Genomic DNA, 14,501 nt, shown 5'->3' on the forward strand with positions numbered 1-14,501 from the left:
GCCCAAGTCACTAATCTATCTATAATACATATTCACTCTTTGCCTCCTCTTGTACTCAAGGATGTACACTCATGATACTGCTTGCCTTCAGGAGTTTAGACCCCAGAAGAAGTGTACACACCCTAAAAGTGGGTGGAGGACACATAGGTAGGGAATTCTAGGTTCCTGGCTATGAAGACAAAGTGGGAGGAGAGTCAGAATGGGCCCCACTAAGTAAGTGCCCCCTCTTCTAGGACTGAAACTCCCCCTCTAGGCTGTGTACAGGGTCAGAAACCAATCACTCCTACATCATTACAGGGCAGTCTAATTCCTTTCCCATAAATACCAACACTTTATATATTTGAAAAGTGAAGAAATGTTAATCGCTCAGTCGTGTCCGACTCTTTGCAACCCCATGCACTGTAGCCTGCGAGGCTCCTCTGTCCATGAAATTCTCCAGGTAAGAATACTGGAATGGGTAGCCATTCCCTTCTCCAGGGGATATTCCCAACCTAAGGATCGAACCTGGGTCTCCTGCATTGCAGGCAGATTCTTTACCATCTAAGCCACCAGGGAAGCCCTTTCTATATAGTGGAACCTCGGGACAAAGATTTCTTTGAAATTTTATATTCATCAAAGGAGTTGATGGAAGAAATTGTGTTTGCACTTTGTAGTAAAGTTGACCAACTCATATATAACACTATATTAACCAACCCTAAGGGTTAATCCAAGTAAAGACAAAGCAAGAATTAGGGCCTTAAATATGTAAACAACTTAGTTCCCACTTTTTACCCCAATTCTGTCCTTAGGCATAACACTGTAGATGGAACCAGCTTTGCAAGAATGCTAGAAAACAGCAGATAAATAAAACCCACCGAGTTGGGGTTTCATCAAAGTAATATACTCTTTAGAAGAATTTGAGAATCCAGATTAAAAAGAACATTTCATTTCCATTTGTTATATACCTAAAAGTGAATTTATTAAAAGCAGATCACATCACTTCAGGAAATTCAGAAAACTATATCTAAATACACTGAACGCAATATATTCCTCATCAATTTAGATTCTTACAGCTTCATAAAGATAAAATGCAGATGAATTGATTTAGATCAGGCCTTCATTAAATTTTAGAATTAGCTTTTGGAAAACTGTGCATTGAAATGTTCAGTCTGATTCCTGAGCAGGTGACAAAGCCATGAGTGGATAATGATAAAGTGCATCACTGCTGGAAATAACATAGTCTGCCTTTGGTTTGTGCTAATAAACTATAAGACAACTTAAACTTCATTTTTAATATTAGAAATCCACCTCATTATAAGTAATCTCAAACTCTGTATGTTATCGGCATATTCACGTGTAGTCTTTGGTGAGCTTGAAATATAATTTGCTGTTTATGCTTCTAATGTAAATCTCCAATTTCTGGCTGGCCACTCCGGCACTAAGCCAGAGCTCTAATTTATTTCCATCTTTCCTTATTTCTTACATCAAAAGAGACTGTGGGTTTGAATAACAAACATTCAATCGACTTAGACGTGGGGTGGCAGGCAGCACAGGCACTACCTGTTTACCTTTTATTGCCTTCTTTGAATTGGCTTTTCTGGGAACAAAACCAATAAGACATGCTGTTCCTTCATCTAGTTTTCACCAAGGATATTTATCAGAAGACATCCCCCTCCCCCGGTTCAGCAAGAAGCAGTGGCAGGGTGAAGAATTCAGACTGGAAGTAGGCGTCCAACCTAACACCATCATAGATTATTGCTCTACCAAGTCATGCAGGACTTCACTGTCCTTCAGACTCTGGCTTGGGCTGATAATTGTTTTTGACTCCAGGAGATGCTGTCGCTAACACATTTGTAACCTGTAGGACAACAGTGTGGTGGGAATGGAATACACACTGCTTTAGTCACTTTGGAACTTTGCACTGGTTCTTCCCTCCTCTCCCCACCTTGCTGTCTTGCACAGTAATTGGCCTAATAAAAGGCAGAAACAAGAATTTATTACACCTTGGGCGGTACTTAAAACAAACTTTATTCTCAAGAACAGCAGTTATGTCTAGTTGCTGCTGGGTATTTTGATATTTCCTATAAATACTTAGTCTGAATATATTCAAAGTCAAATTGCTAATCACTCAATTTCCCTGCGACTTTCCTGGTTCCCCAGGTTTTCTCTTATGATACTCCATGTAAACACTGTAATTGGAAAGATACATAGATCAGCATCTCTAGAGTCACATGATCACATCAATCTGTGAAAATAGCATGACTTAAAAATAAAAGTCTCTTAGTACTCTGCCAACAGGCTTTGGCATAATCTTGGCAATCACTTAGATTTTTTTTTTTTTGCTGTTATAATTTTTCCCAAGTGGAAATAGTCTCATATTTTGCAGAAGTTGTCCAAGCTAAAGAACATCAATCCATCTTCCTGGGTACTAAATTCGTCAGCTGAGTGTATTCGGTCCACATAGGAATCAGTAAAGTGAGTGTGAAACTGCTCGGTGGCTGCTCCTTTCATCTTAAGAAATTGCAATACGAATTCCTGAAATCGTTTATGCAGGAATTTTTATTCTTTAAATCTTCTAGTGTTAAAGCAACAAGAAAACACTTAGAATGTCCTTTGGTGGAATCTTATTACACTTGTTAATATATGTAAACTGATATTCTTTGATGCCAGCAAGTTTGTTGCCCTTACAGAGAAATCTCTGCACAATGAAACAAAACAGAACGGAAGGAGGACAAAATAAATGTCAGTCTTTGCTGATTCGAATTAGATACATTAACAGATTGTCTGGTAACACAAATTGGCAAGAATACAAAAAATCTACATATTACAGTATTCCAAGAAAAATAACTTCATTTGAATACAAAAGGATAGATACACTTTCTTTTTTCCTGTAGCCACTCTTGGGGACAGTGGATGTGTGCTGGCACTGGGATGACTCAGTGCTGCTAAGATACACAGGGTATGACTGGCTGGAGCTTTTGGAGGGGGCTGTTACACGTGTGCATTACTCACATCAGACAAAGAAATCTTTCAACCAAGGGTTACAGAGCAACGGTTCACTAAAGCACAGGTTGGAAGGGGGTTCAGGGGCTGAAGCAGGCCAATATGGCAGCTTGTAACAGACTTCCTTAGACCCACCAAGCACTGCCAGCAAAGGATGCTTCTATTTGGTTGGTCCACACACAGGGCCAGGTGGTGCTGGGGCACACCACGTGCCAGTAGCAAATGTTTTTAGGTTGGTTGATTTGTTGTTGCTGTTGTTCTTTCCTTTTGGGGGGCTGTCACAGCCTTTCCGATGGGTGGTAAGCTCTGCAGCTGGCAATGTGATTCGCAGTGATAATATCAACAGCTGCCAACTCCTCTGGGAGTCAGAAATTAACAGTCTTGACTCAGGTGTGCTGTCCACGGCTGATAAATATGGCTTAGTTCAGTTAGGCCTTCTTTGTACACTGTGTTTGAGTCGGGGTGTCTGAGAGCGGGTTTCCTATGTTAGTAGCAAATGCTGGGGCTGTGTTTGCTTCCCCAGAGCACGGCCCGTCTGGTGGCTGGGTGCGCCGCCTAGATGCCCAGGGGGCCGGCTGTCCCCAGCAGAGCGGCCAGCAGCGACAGCAGCGCGGGGGAGCCGCGCGGGGGCGCGCCCTGGCCGGAGTCGGGGCCGCAGCTGCCCGCCTCCTCGCACCGCAGCTTCTCGCACAGGATGCCCGTGTACGCGGCTGGGCACAGGCAGCGCACGTTGTTGTGGCACGTCCCTCCGTTCTGGCAGTGCAGGAGCTCGTTGTCGCAGACATTCGCTGCAGAACGAGGGAGGGGGGCGCGGGGAGGAGAAGCAGAATCAATTTAAGTTCATCTGGTACATCATGTTTTCAGCTTAAAAAAAAAATCTCTATCGATCTTGTGCTCCCCCCTCCCCTCCGCAAACTAAGCATGTGACTCCGATTTCCAAACAAATGTAGTTTGCTGCCTTTGTTTTAATCATATTAATCCTTTCCATATAGATTTATTTTTTGCTGCAATCTTGGATATTATCATTGTCCATTTCAGACTATCAAGTACAAAGAAATGTGATACTCCGGGTTTGGCAGTATCTTCTCTTCACGGAACTGGGACCTGTTGTGACCTCCAGGGCTGTTCAAGGATAGTGCCTCATACAAGAATGCAGGGCTTTGGAGCCAGATGAATGGAATTAAAATGCAAAGCAGTACTGATAAAATGACCAAGAACTTATAAGGGGTGGGCCATTCTCTCTGCGGGTGATTCCAGCGCTGCATGCAGGAAGTCGGGAGCCAGCGGCAAGCAAGAGGAGGGAGGGTGGGGCAGGGGGCAGGCAGCATGCTCCAGGCAAGGTGGCAGCCAGATCCGAGGAGAGAAAGCTTTTCATGGGAGGAGTGTGAGGAAGAGCACTGCATTTGTGCCTAATAGCCTATTAGGATATTTATCGCTTTGTAAATATAGGAAGTAGAATCCAAGGTTACCTTGATTTCCAGGGATAATAATAAATGCAATGGTGAAACCCTGATTATCAAAATTTCACTATGTCCATCAATTAATAAAATCAGTTTGAATAAATAAAGCAAGCAATTTCAGATACTAAAATTCATTCACAGTCCCTGTCATGTAACTTGCATCTCTAATAATTTATTTCTTCAAAGATCAAGTTTTCCTTATTATTCCATGTCTCCTGTTCCTTTAGATAATCAAGGTTTCACTGATTTAGCAGAATGATAAATAGAACACAGGGAAATGAAAACAACACCAAAGAGGAAAAGAGCTAAGAACACTTCCCAGCAACATATGCCACTTAAGCACTTACTATATGGAACCACTCTGGAATGGGGAGGGGGGTGGCGCAGAGCAGAAAAAGTAGCTTCTTATAAATTATAACATTCTTCATCTTTAAAAAATGTCATAGTCAAATTTCCCCAATTTAACACACACGCACACGCATATTCATACTATCAAGTGTAAAGTATTTTAAAAAAATAACCCTCTTCTTCCAGTAATAATTCAATAGAGAATATTGCCTTGTCCATTAATCATGTTCAATAGTTACATCACTGGCAAAAGAAGCTTCTTAAATGTAAACATGCTAATACTCTGTGTGCAAATGAGCTGAAAGAAGATGGTGGTGGATGCTCAGGAGTTAATAAAAATGTGCCCTAAATAGGGCCCTATCTTCCCACCTTTCACAACAATTCCTTGGAGACCTCTATCATATGGATTGGTATAATTTTCAAGTGTACCCCCACGTGCTATCTGTAAATGTTAGAAGTGACTATTAAGGCCTACTAAATCCTTCAGGCTCACAATATTGATATACAAGGTAGTGTTTCAAGGGTTCTAATGATTATGTAAGCTACTTCTCATCGGGTGACTTAGAAACCATAAATATTAGACCCAAATTATAGTATTTTATGAGCCTTGGTTTAAAAAAAAAGTCAAGATCTGTAGCTCTGAGGCAAAATCTACAAGACTAGAGTGGTTAAACTCATGGTCAAAACTGACAAAACCCCACTTTTTTTTTTTTTTGGTTGTTAATTTGGAAAGCATACATAGGGTTTCAGAATTTTGTTTTGCTTACGTTTCAGGAACTATCTGTTTAATTGGGGCAACATAGAATAAACAGATCCAAATAACTGTTTCCATTTAAAGTTAAAGATTCTCAGCATTTCTTGTTCCAGGCAGCAGATTGCTGAATGGGATATTTCCTTTCATTTGGGCACTACACATAGGGAAATATTGTTTCCATCAATATTGATAATTGCTTGCCTTGAATAATTGAGAAGAAATCAATAGTTAATTAAATATCACTCCCTGTAAGAAAAAAAAAAGCTATTTTTCTTCTTCTTGGACCTGAATGTAAATCAGTTGTTGAACAGAGGTTTCTTTTTTTTCAAGAATCTGATGATTAAGTTAAAATTCAATACCTTTCCTACATTTAAATAATCTACTAGTTGATGTTGATGATTGTGAGAAATTTAATAAATACTCAAGGACCAGATGAAACCCAGGATTAATAATCACATTAATTGGAGTAATATGTTTTCTATAAGTGATAAGGAGAAAAAATGGAACCTGGAATATATTTAATTACTTTAGAATTTACTTTAAGACACATTTCATTTGGTCTCTTGTTTGTGGTATTCAACAAAAACAGAGCTTTACCATATGCACAGATCTCTCTGTCGGAATCACATGTTAGAAGCACATCTAAACCTAACTACAAATCTTACCTGCTATTCATAAACTTATGCTCCATCCTCATGTCATTTTAAACCAAATTTGTGGTGCCTAATGAATAAACTAAGTAGTTAACAAATATCATTAAGCTCTTCTTCAGCATATAAAACCCTGTACTAAACACCATGAAAAAATAGAAGAAATAGCATGATCTCTGCTCTTACAAAGTTTAAATCTGGTTTGGAAAATAAAATATATATACAAGAAATGATATAATGTACATTTCACTAAAATACTTTTATCAGTTCTGTCCAGCTCAGTCAGCATCTGTTGTGTGTCAGATGTGTTGCTAAATCTACCGCTGTATGGTTGTAACTCTATCTGCCCTAAAGGAGCTCACACTTTTGCAGAAAACAAACAAATGAACATATACAGAAATAATTATGATACAATATAAAAAAAAACTATAATGGAAGCAAACTGCTAGGGGAACTCAAATGCTGGTGTAAGTAATTATCTGGGGGAAGATTTGCGAAGAATATAGAAAGGAGATTGTATTTGAACAATGGCATGCATCAGGCAAATACTGGTAGAAAAACATTATGGTTGGGGAAACTCTATCAGTAAAGGCAAGAAGATGTGAAAATACTTTGTGCTGGCTGTTAAGCATCTGTCACTCAACTCTGAATCCACCTTTCTTCTGCTGTTGAGGCTGAAACCCTGCAAGTTGTCTCCTGGTTTCCACCAACAGGGTGCACTAGAGAGAACAGAGAAGGCAGGAGGAAGGAAGCAGAGATTTCCCTTTCCCTGATTCAGGACTCTTCCTAAGAGGATTGTCCCAGCAATGGCCCCACATCCCAACAGCAGCAGTTTGTTCTGGGGCTCAGCCTTTTCAGAACCAGTTTCAGTCTCACCCTTAGAGGTTTCTGCCCCAGCCTGGCAGCATTCCTTTTCTAGAGGTGTGAGCCCCAGCTCCAAGGGGCTCCTGCCTAACATTTCAGGGGTTAATAGTAGCAGCTAGGCATTACCTCCTAAGAGGCATGGGTCCCACATCTGTGGGGTCTCTCCTCCGAACTGTTAGCTTCTCATAAGCCCATCCTCTTTTACTGCTCCCTGCTCACACAATTAACAATTTCTGAGTTATTTCAGTGTCCTCTTCTCATGTCTAAATTCTAAAGCACCTGTTTAACCATTTCCTTTAGTAAATTCTCTCTATTGAAATATGTAGTATGGGTTCACTTTTCTGACTGGAGCCTGAGAGACACATGGAAAATGTTGGTGAATGATGAAGATTCTGGGTAACATGCTACAGAGTTTAGATAATAAGCAATGGGGAGCTGTCAAAGACCTATGGGCAGGGTGGTGATTTAAAGGGGGGAAAGGTGAGGCTAGGCCTGAGAAAGGACAGGCTGGAGGCAAGGTGACCAGATATTTCAACAGAAAAGGCTTGGTCTGGGTTAGAGCAGTGGGGAGGAGGAAGGAAGAACATATTTGGAGGCAGGTTATTTGAAATAGGTAAGAGAAAGTCTGAGGTTCCTATTTTTGACATTTGGATACATCATAATGTAATTTATTAAGAAAAGACTGGAGGCAGGGTTTGGTTAGGGAAGAAAATAAACTCTCTCTCTTTTTTTTATCTGTTGACTTCGAGAGATCACAGGCTCTTCTGCAGGGGTCTTGTTATTAGTTGGAAAAAACTAGTTAACAGTTCAGGAGGTAGTTCTTCCTGGAGATACAGATTTGGAACAGGGGTGATGGTGGTCATTGTTACAAATAGTGAAGAGAAAGGAATAGAAGACCTCATCTGCTAGAATATAGATTAAGTTGAAAGGAAAACTGCAAATAGAACCTTGAAGAGTATCCGCATTTAAGCCATAGGCAAAGAAAGAAAAACCAGGAATGATGCTGAGAAAAAAAGATTTCAACAAAACGCAGTGATGATATGAGGTTATAAAATTAATCACAGCAGTCTTCCTGCTGTGGTTAGCTGGATCTAGGAATAGACTGGAAGAGAATGAGAGGAAGGGCACTTTGAGCTGGGCAAAGGAAATATGCAAAGTAAGCCCTTCGTGCTCTTGACTGAATCTGACAGAAGGGATTTTAGAATAATTAGAAAAAGGATTGGAGGAATTTGAGGCATTAACGTTTAATAGAGGTCTTTGGTTGTCAGTCTAAAGTAGTAGCTTTCAACAGTGGATGATTTCCCCCCCGCCCCACGGGACATCTGACAACATCTAGAGATGTGTTTGGGTGTCACATCTTTGGGGAGGGCATGGTACTGGCATCTCGTGGGTAGAGATGCTACTAAATATCCTTCCATAAACAGGGTAGCCCCCTCTCCCACCCAAACAAATAATTACCCTCAATTACTGTTGGTGATAAAATGTTGAAGGTCTGGATCAGGTTATCGGCCACAGCAATGAGGATGGGCAGCTGTCCTTATATACATTGGGGGAAGGAAAATGAAGACTCCTTGGTGATTTTAGATTCGAGAGAGCGAGCTTTCAGGTGCAGAACCATAGGAATTAAGACTGTAGAACTCAAAAGTGAAGTATGAGCAGATTATCTTCCTGGGGGAGTTAAATACAGACACGAATATCTAAGACAGACCACTTAATATCGCTTACAATTAAAGAGGAACCAAAATCACTCTTGTCATGTAATTTGTTCTATACCTTGCTCTGATAGAAATCAAAGCTTGTGGTTCAAAAACTATCTAGACAAGCTCTAAATGAGGAAATTGAAAACAATTAAGGGTAGCTCTAGAACTACAGGTCTCCAAATTTATAGATGACTGCTTTTCACACAGAAGGGAACAGTCAGAAGAACTGCATAGTGTGCAATGCTTTCCATGCTCCTTAAGACAATATAAATAACTTCTGTAGATCCTCTGGTTTTCATTTGTATTGACCAACTGATCTGTTTTCATATCACACTGGGTGGAGCTCTTGTTGACAACATTAAATTTCACATCTTCTAGAGTGCCACCACATTCTAGCAGAGCTCCAAAAACAAATCAGCCCATACATAAAATACCAAAAATATCACAGGTTTAGGTTGGGAATGGCAAATATGTTGCATATGCTCTCATTTCCTCTTTCTCTATGTAGAAAACATAGCTACTTAATCATGGCATTTTCTTGCACTAACCTTCTGAATTCCTTTCAACACAAGGTTTTGTAATAACAAAGAACCTTTTGTATTCTCTTACAAATTAATCACCCAAAGGGATGTTGCCTATAAGCTTAAGTGATACATAATGGCCCATCTCTGAGAACCGTGCCTCGCAGGTAATGAGCATCAAGCTATTAATAAAATATCTTTATCTCACAGAGAACATCCCCACCAGGCCCACCTGTGAATCACTGCAGGGAGGAAGAGGCTAACATATCACCTCTGGAGGCTGACCAGAACCAGGAGATGTTTGACATTACTCTCTCCCCTTTTAGTATTAAAGAAGCCTGAATTCTAAACAGGCAAGATGGTTCTTTGGGGCACAAGTCCACCAATTTTTCAGTCTGCTGTCTTTCTGAATAAAATCTCTCTTCCTTGTCCCAGCAACTCCTCTCGATTATTGGCTTGTTGTGTGGCAAGCAATATGAGCGTGGACTTGGTGACAGTTTCAGGCATTGACCACCGGTTGATGGAACTGCCAAGAGGATAAGCATTTACAAAACCCTGGCATTATCTCCATTTCATCTTGCATATCACTGCAGATTAAAAATCCAAATGGGATTTCTACCCAACAAGCACTTTGCAGTTATCATTTCTTTATTTGGTACCCTTCTGTGTGAATTTGCCGCAAACTGAAAACGCTGACCTTATTTTGTTAAATATTTATGTCAAGCATGTCCTGATTTTTTTTCTTCATTGCTATTGACAAACTAAGAATGTGCTACCTCTATAAATAGTGAAGGTTCATTTTTAAATCTCTCACATAAAACTTGATTTAGTATTGGAAGCAAATTGTTATTTGCTAGATACAATTATTAGGGCCTCCTAGGTGGCTAGGTGGTAAAGAATCTGCCTGCCAGTGCAGGACACGCAAGAGACAAAGGTTGGATCCCTGGGCTGGGAAGATCCCCTGGAGGAGGAAATAGCAACCCACTCCAGTATTCTTTCCTGAAGAATCCCATGGACAGAGGAGCCTGGCAAGCTACAGTCCATAGGGTCGCAGAGTCAGACACGACTAAGCAACTGAGCATGCATGCAGGCACAATTATTATTATGATAAAACATAAATCCTTAGATACAGAAAAAGCTAATACTACTTTGATAACAGTTTGACTATATTCTGAAGGATCATTTTACTATTGATAGAAATAAATTCATTATGGTGTGTCCAATACATCACCGACTCATCACCGATGGACATGAGTTTGGGTGAACTCCGGGAGTTGGTGATGGACAGGGAGGCCTGGAGTGCTGCAATTCATGGGGTCACAAAGAGTTGGACACGACTGAGCGACTAAACTGAACTTAACTGAATACCACACCATCTAACCTATAATCCCGTGATGTTTCAATATTAGGAATGCTTTCAAACCAAGACAATCTTTGGCCCTTGATAGATAAGGTTATAGTATTAATGTTAGACCCAGAGTTATATGGCTAAAAGATGAAAGGTGGAATCCTGATAAAAAGGCTACAGACAGCAAGGTGTTCTATTAGCTCTGATAAGCAAGCCAAATACTGTATTCTATTACAAATTAATCACCAAAGGGATGTGCCTATAAGCTTAAGTTATACATAATGGGGACCCTGCCTCCCAGGTAATGAACTGCTGCTGCTGCTAAGTCGCTTCAGTCGTGTCCGACTCTGTGCGACCCCATAGACGGAAGCCCACCAGGCTCCCCTGACCCTGGGATTCTCCAGGCAAGAACACTGGAGTGGGTTGCCATTTCCTTCTCCAATGCATGAAAGTGAAAAGTGAAAGTGAAGTCGCTCAGTTGTGTCCGACCCTCAGCGACCCCATGGACTGCAGCCCACCACGCTCCTCCATCCATGGGATTTTCCAGGCAAGAGTACTGGAGTCGGGTGCCATTGCCTTCTCCCAGGTAATGAACATGAAGCTATTAATATATCTTTGGCTCACAGAAAATATCTCTATCAGGCCCACCTGTGAATGACTACAGGGAGGAAGAAACTAATACATAAGCTCCTACATAAACTAGTTGTTATGAGTTTATAAAAACACTCAGAATTTTCACAGTGAAAGAATAGGCACAGACAGCATTTCCTCCCTCCTCTTTCACTTCCTCTTATTTTTATTTTATCTTGGATCACGAGAGTCACAGGGATGTGACTAAATCATCTGATCCTTTTAACTTGCTTTCTGTAGGTTTCTTTCTTGTCATCCACTTTTCCCCTTTCTAAACTGCAAACTATCATCAAAATTTGAATGATAAGACTTTGATTCCTTTTTCCTCTATTCATCATTTCTGGAAGGGATGGAAAAGCAGACTTCGAGGGAACCCCAATGTGCAAAGAGGGCACCAGCCAGGACTTAGAATCGCTACTCATTCTATTCTTCGTTTCTTTTGTGACTTGAAGGGTCACTTACTCCATTATGGTCACGATGACCCATTACATTACCAAAGGGAAGTTTTCTTTTTTTCTGTTTGGGTCTTGTTCAAAGCTATATACATTTAGGTTCGCCCTGTCGGTAAGCTGCTAGGCTTGAGCAATGCTGGGCCTGTATTTATAGACTTGAAAGTTTCTCTTTCTGGCTTTGTCTCCTGCACTTCAAGGAATCAAGGCAATGTGTTACCATGACAGCCTTCCTTGATGGTTTTATTAATAAAGTGACCTCTACCTTCACCACCTGAAACAAGCCTAGGAGTGCTGAAGGAAAGATATTCCAAATTGTTTCTGTCCTTTTCAAAGAAACGTGGAAGAGTGAACAACCTCCACCAAACAGGCTAATAACAAAGGCATGCGTGCAACACACAGCTCTGATTGAGGCATTTGAGAGCCTGCGGCAGGGAGATGAAGGGCTGTAATAATAACCCATTTATTCAACCTTGGTGGCTGTTTTACTAAGTTTTGAGATGTGAGATGTAAAACTGAATCTACAGATTAGCTCCTGGTGTGTAGAAGAAACTCTATAGACTGGTGTCTAATGGCCTTTCGGGGGAACTCTAGGTACATTTTTTCTATCTGTTCTTACTTATGGCTGGCCATGACTGGGGATATGGTTTAGTGATAACAACGCTGATTAAGAGTCATAAACCCTGAGTTCTAGATCTGACTAGTCATCACTTTGCAGTAAGGCTTTCAACATTATCACAAAACCACTTAGTGACATCCATCCATCATCCAACCAGGCACTGTTCCAGATGATGGACACACAGTGTGAGCCAGATGGACCGTGCAGCTGCTTCTGCGGAGCTTACAGTCTAGTGGCAGCTATGAAGTTAGGGAAAGAGTTTGAAGTAGATATTTCTACAGTCCTTTTGAGCTTTATGAGTTGCATGAATATTTCTCATGGAAAGCCTATCATTTTAAAAGGCAAAGAGTGAGGAATTCCTCCTCTTTTTCATCAGATACATGATGACAGTTGGACTTCTCCAATATTGTGAGCCCTGGTGATGACTCGGGTGACTGGCTTGATCGGTTTTGCCTGCTCGTGTCCCATGGAAGAGAGATAGTTTTTTCCTCATCACTAAAAAGCATGAGGTGGTATGAAGAGAATTAGGTGAAGAACTTGTGATTCAAGTCTGGTCTCTGTGGTTAATGGGCTGTGTGAACTTGGGGAAATCATTTAACCTCTTTGTGCCTCTCTTTCCGCACTTCTAAGGCAAGGATAATAACACTCGTCCTACTCATCGACCTCACAGTTGTTGGGAGCCTCAAGATGAATTATGTGATGGTGCTTTAAAAAATATAAAACCTTAGTATACTTTGTTAATGTTCAATACCTTCCCAGTTTCCCTTAATGCTAGAAGCTCAGAGTGGAAGAGTGAGGTGCTTATTTCTATATCTGCCAGAAGAATGAATTAATCACTACCTATCCAGTTCAAGTGAAAAGGAAGTAGATGTTGTACTCTTTCAAAGACAGCATCTGTGTCTGTCCTCTGAGGGCATGAATCTTGAGACAGCATGGGGTCAAACACGCAGCTATTGAATATTTTAATTCAACTGCTGTGTACTTGGAAGGTCAGTGTGGACAGGCAGTGCCTGTTTTCTCAAAGGTGACCTTATATACTTGCATTCAGTGCACATTCTCCTGCGCCAATCAGAGTGCATAAGCTGTGTTTTCAGAAGAGCAAGGGTAATACTGCCCCTTGGCCAATCTTTTGCCCCTGCAATGGTGAGGCAGTGTCTGTACAGACTGGAACCTGGGAGCCATCAAGTGGAAACATCCTTGCTTTCCTGCTCTCAGCCTACATTTCTGGCAGCCTTTTTTCATCAGGGACAGTGACGCTGGTGGCATAATCCCCATGTGACAGCAGCCAGCCCACTTTGTTTCACGGTAATGAGGGCAGGGAGCAGAGCTAAAGGGGCTGTAGCGAACAATGTGGAGCTGTCAGCAAGTGGTCAGACACGTCTGGGTAATCAAGTGCAGCAGGTTCTGACGTTACAGAGCAAGCATTCTATACTTATTCATCTAACATCAAAGCACTGATTATGGCAGTGACACTTGCTCTTGTCCAGTCAAAGGAAATGCTACTCAAAACATCATAAGAAAGCCATGTTCATTCAAAGAGGCCTACGTCTGCAGTATATGGTAACTCAGCTAGCATGAATGAGATAACAGGTGACTTGAATGCAGGAGCTAGAGGTACTGCCCAAACACCTCCAAGGTTTTAGCTGTTGCAACCTGGAAAAAAAAAACAAAAAACCTTTGCTGATATTGAGATATAATTAATTCACTGAGAATCCCACAAGCCAAAGGCTGGTCACCTTTCCTAAAGCGATCATTAATGATGTATTGAAATCCTATTTAGGTCAACATCTCAGACACAGACGCAGGCAAGATGCTCATAAAAACGGTGCTGAGAAATCACAGAGTTTCTCATTGGGTATCAGAAAATGCACTTGTCTAGTTTAATAAAAATGTGCAACCTCTACTCTTTTTGCCCAAGGTGAAAGATGGCATTCATTGGGAGGCACAGTCACACACAATGGCAACATACACCAGGGTATAAACCATCATTTCAAAGTACATGGCATTATGTCAAAAGAGAAAGTACAAATATTTATCCAGCATGAATCCCATAAGTATAGACATGTACCTCTCCAAGTACCTTATGTAATAAAAACTTAAGAGAATGTGCTGAGACAGATTCTACCAAAATGTGACCAATGTTTATCTCTGGCTGGTAGGAGTGCAATTGATTTTA

General features: G+C 41.0%; 1 protein-coding gene across 10 annotated transcripts in view; it reads right to left on the reverse strand.

The window, feature by feature from the left end:
* Positions 1-2,307: 2,307 nt before the first annotated feature.
* The window catches only part of NTNG1 (netrin G1), a 369,174-nt gene continuing 356,980 nt past the window's right edge, over positions 2,308-14,501 (reverse strand). For all 10 annotated transcript variants that reach the window (XM_027536349.1, XM_027536357.1, XM_027536358.1 and 7 more), the window contains one exon: positions 2,308-3,770. In XM_027536349.1, the coding sequence (XP_027392150.1) occupies positions 3,538-3,770 (233 nt within the window). In that variant the 3' untranslated portion in view covers positions 2,308-3,537. The remainder of the gene's footprint in view (positions 3,771-14,501) is intronic.

The sequence above is a fragment of the Bos indicus x Bos taurus genome, chromosome 3, assembly GCF_003369695.1.
Source record: "Bos indicus x Bos taurus breed Angus x Brahman F1 hybrid chromosome 3, Bos_hybrid_MaternalHap_v2.0, whole genome shotgun sequence".
NCBI lineage: Eukaryota > Metazoa > Chordata > Mammalia > Artiodactyla > Bovidae > Bos > Bos indicus x Bos taurus.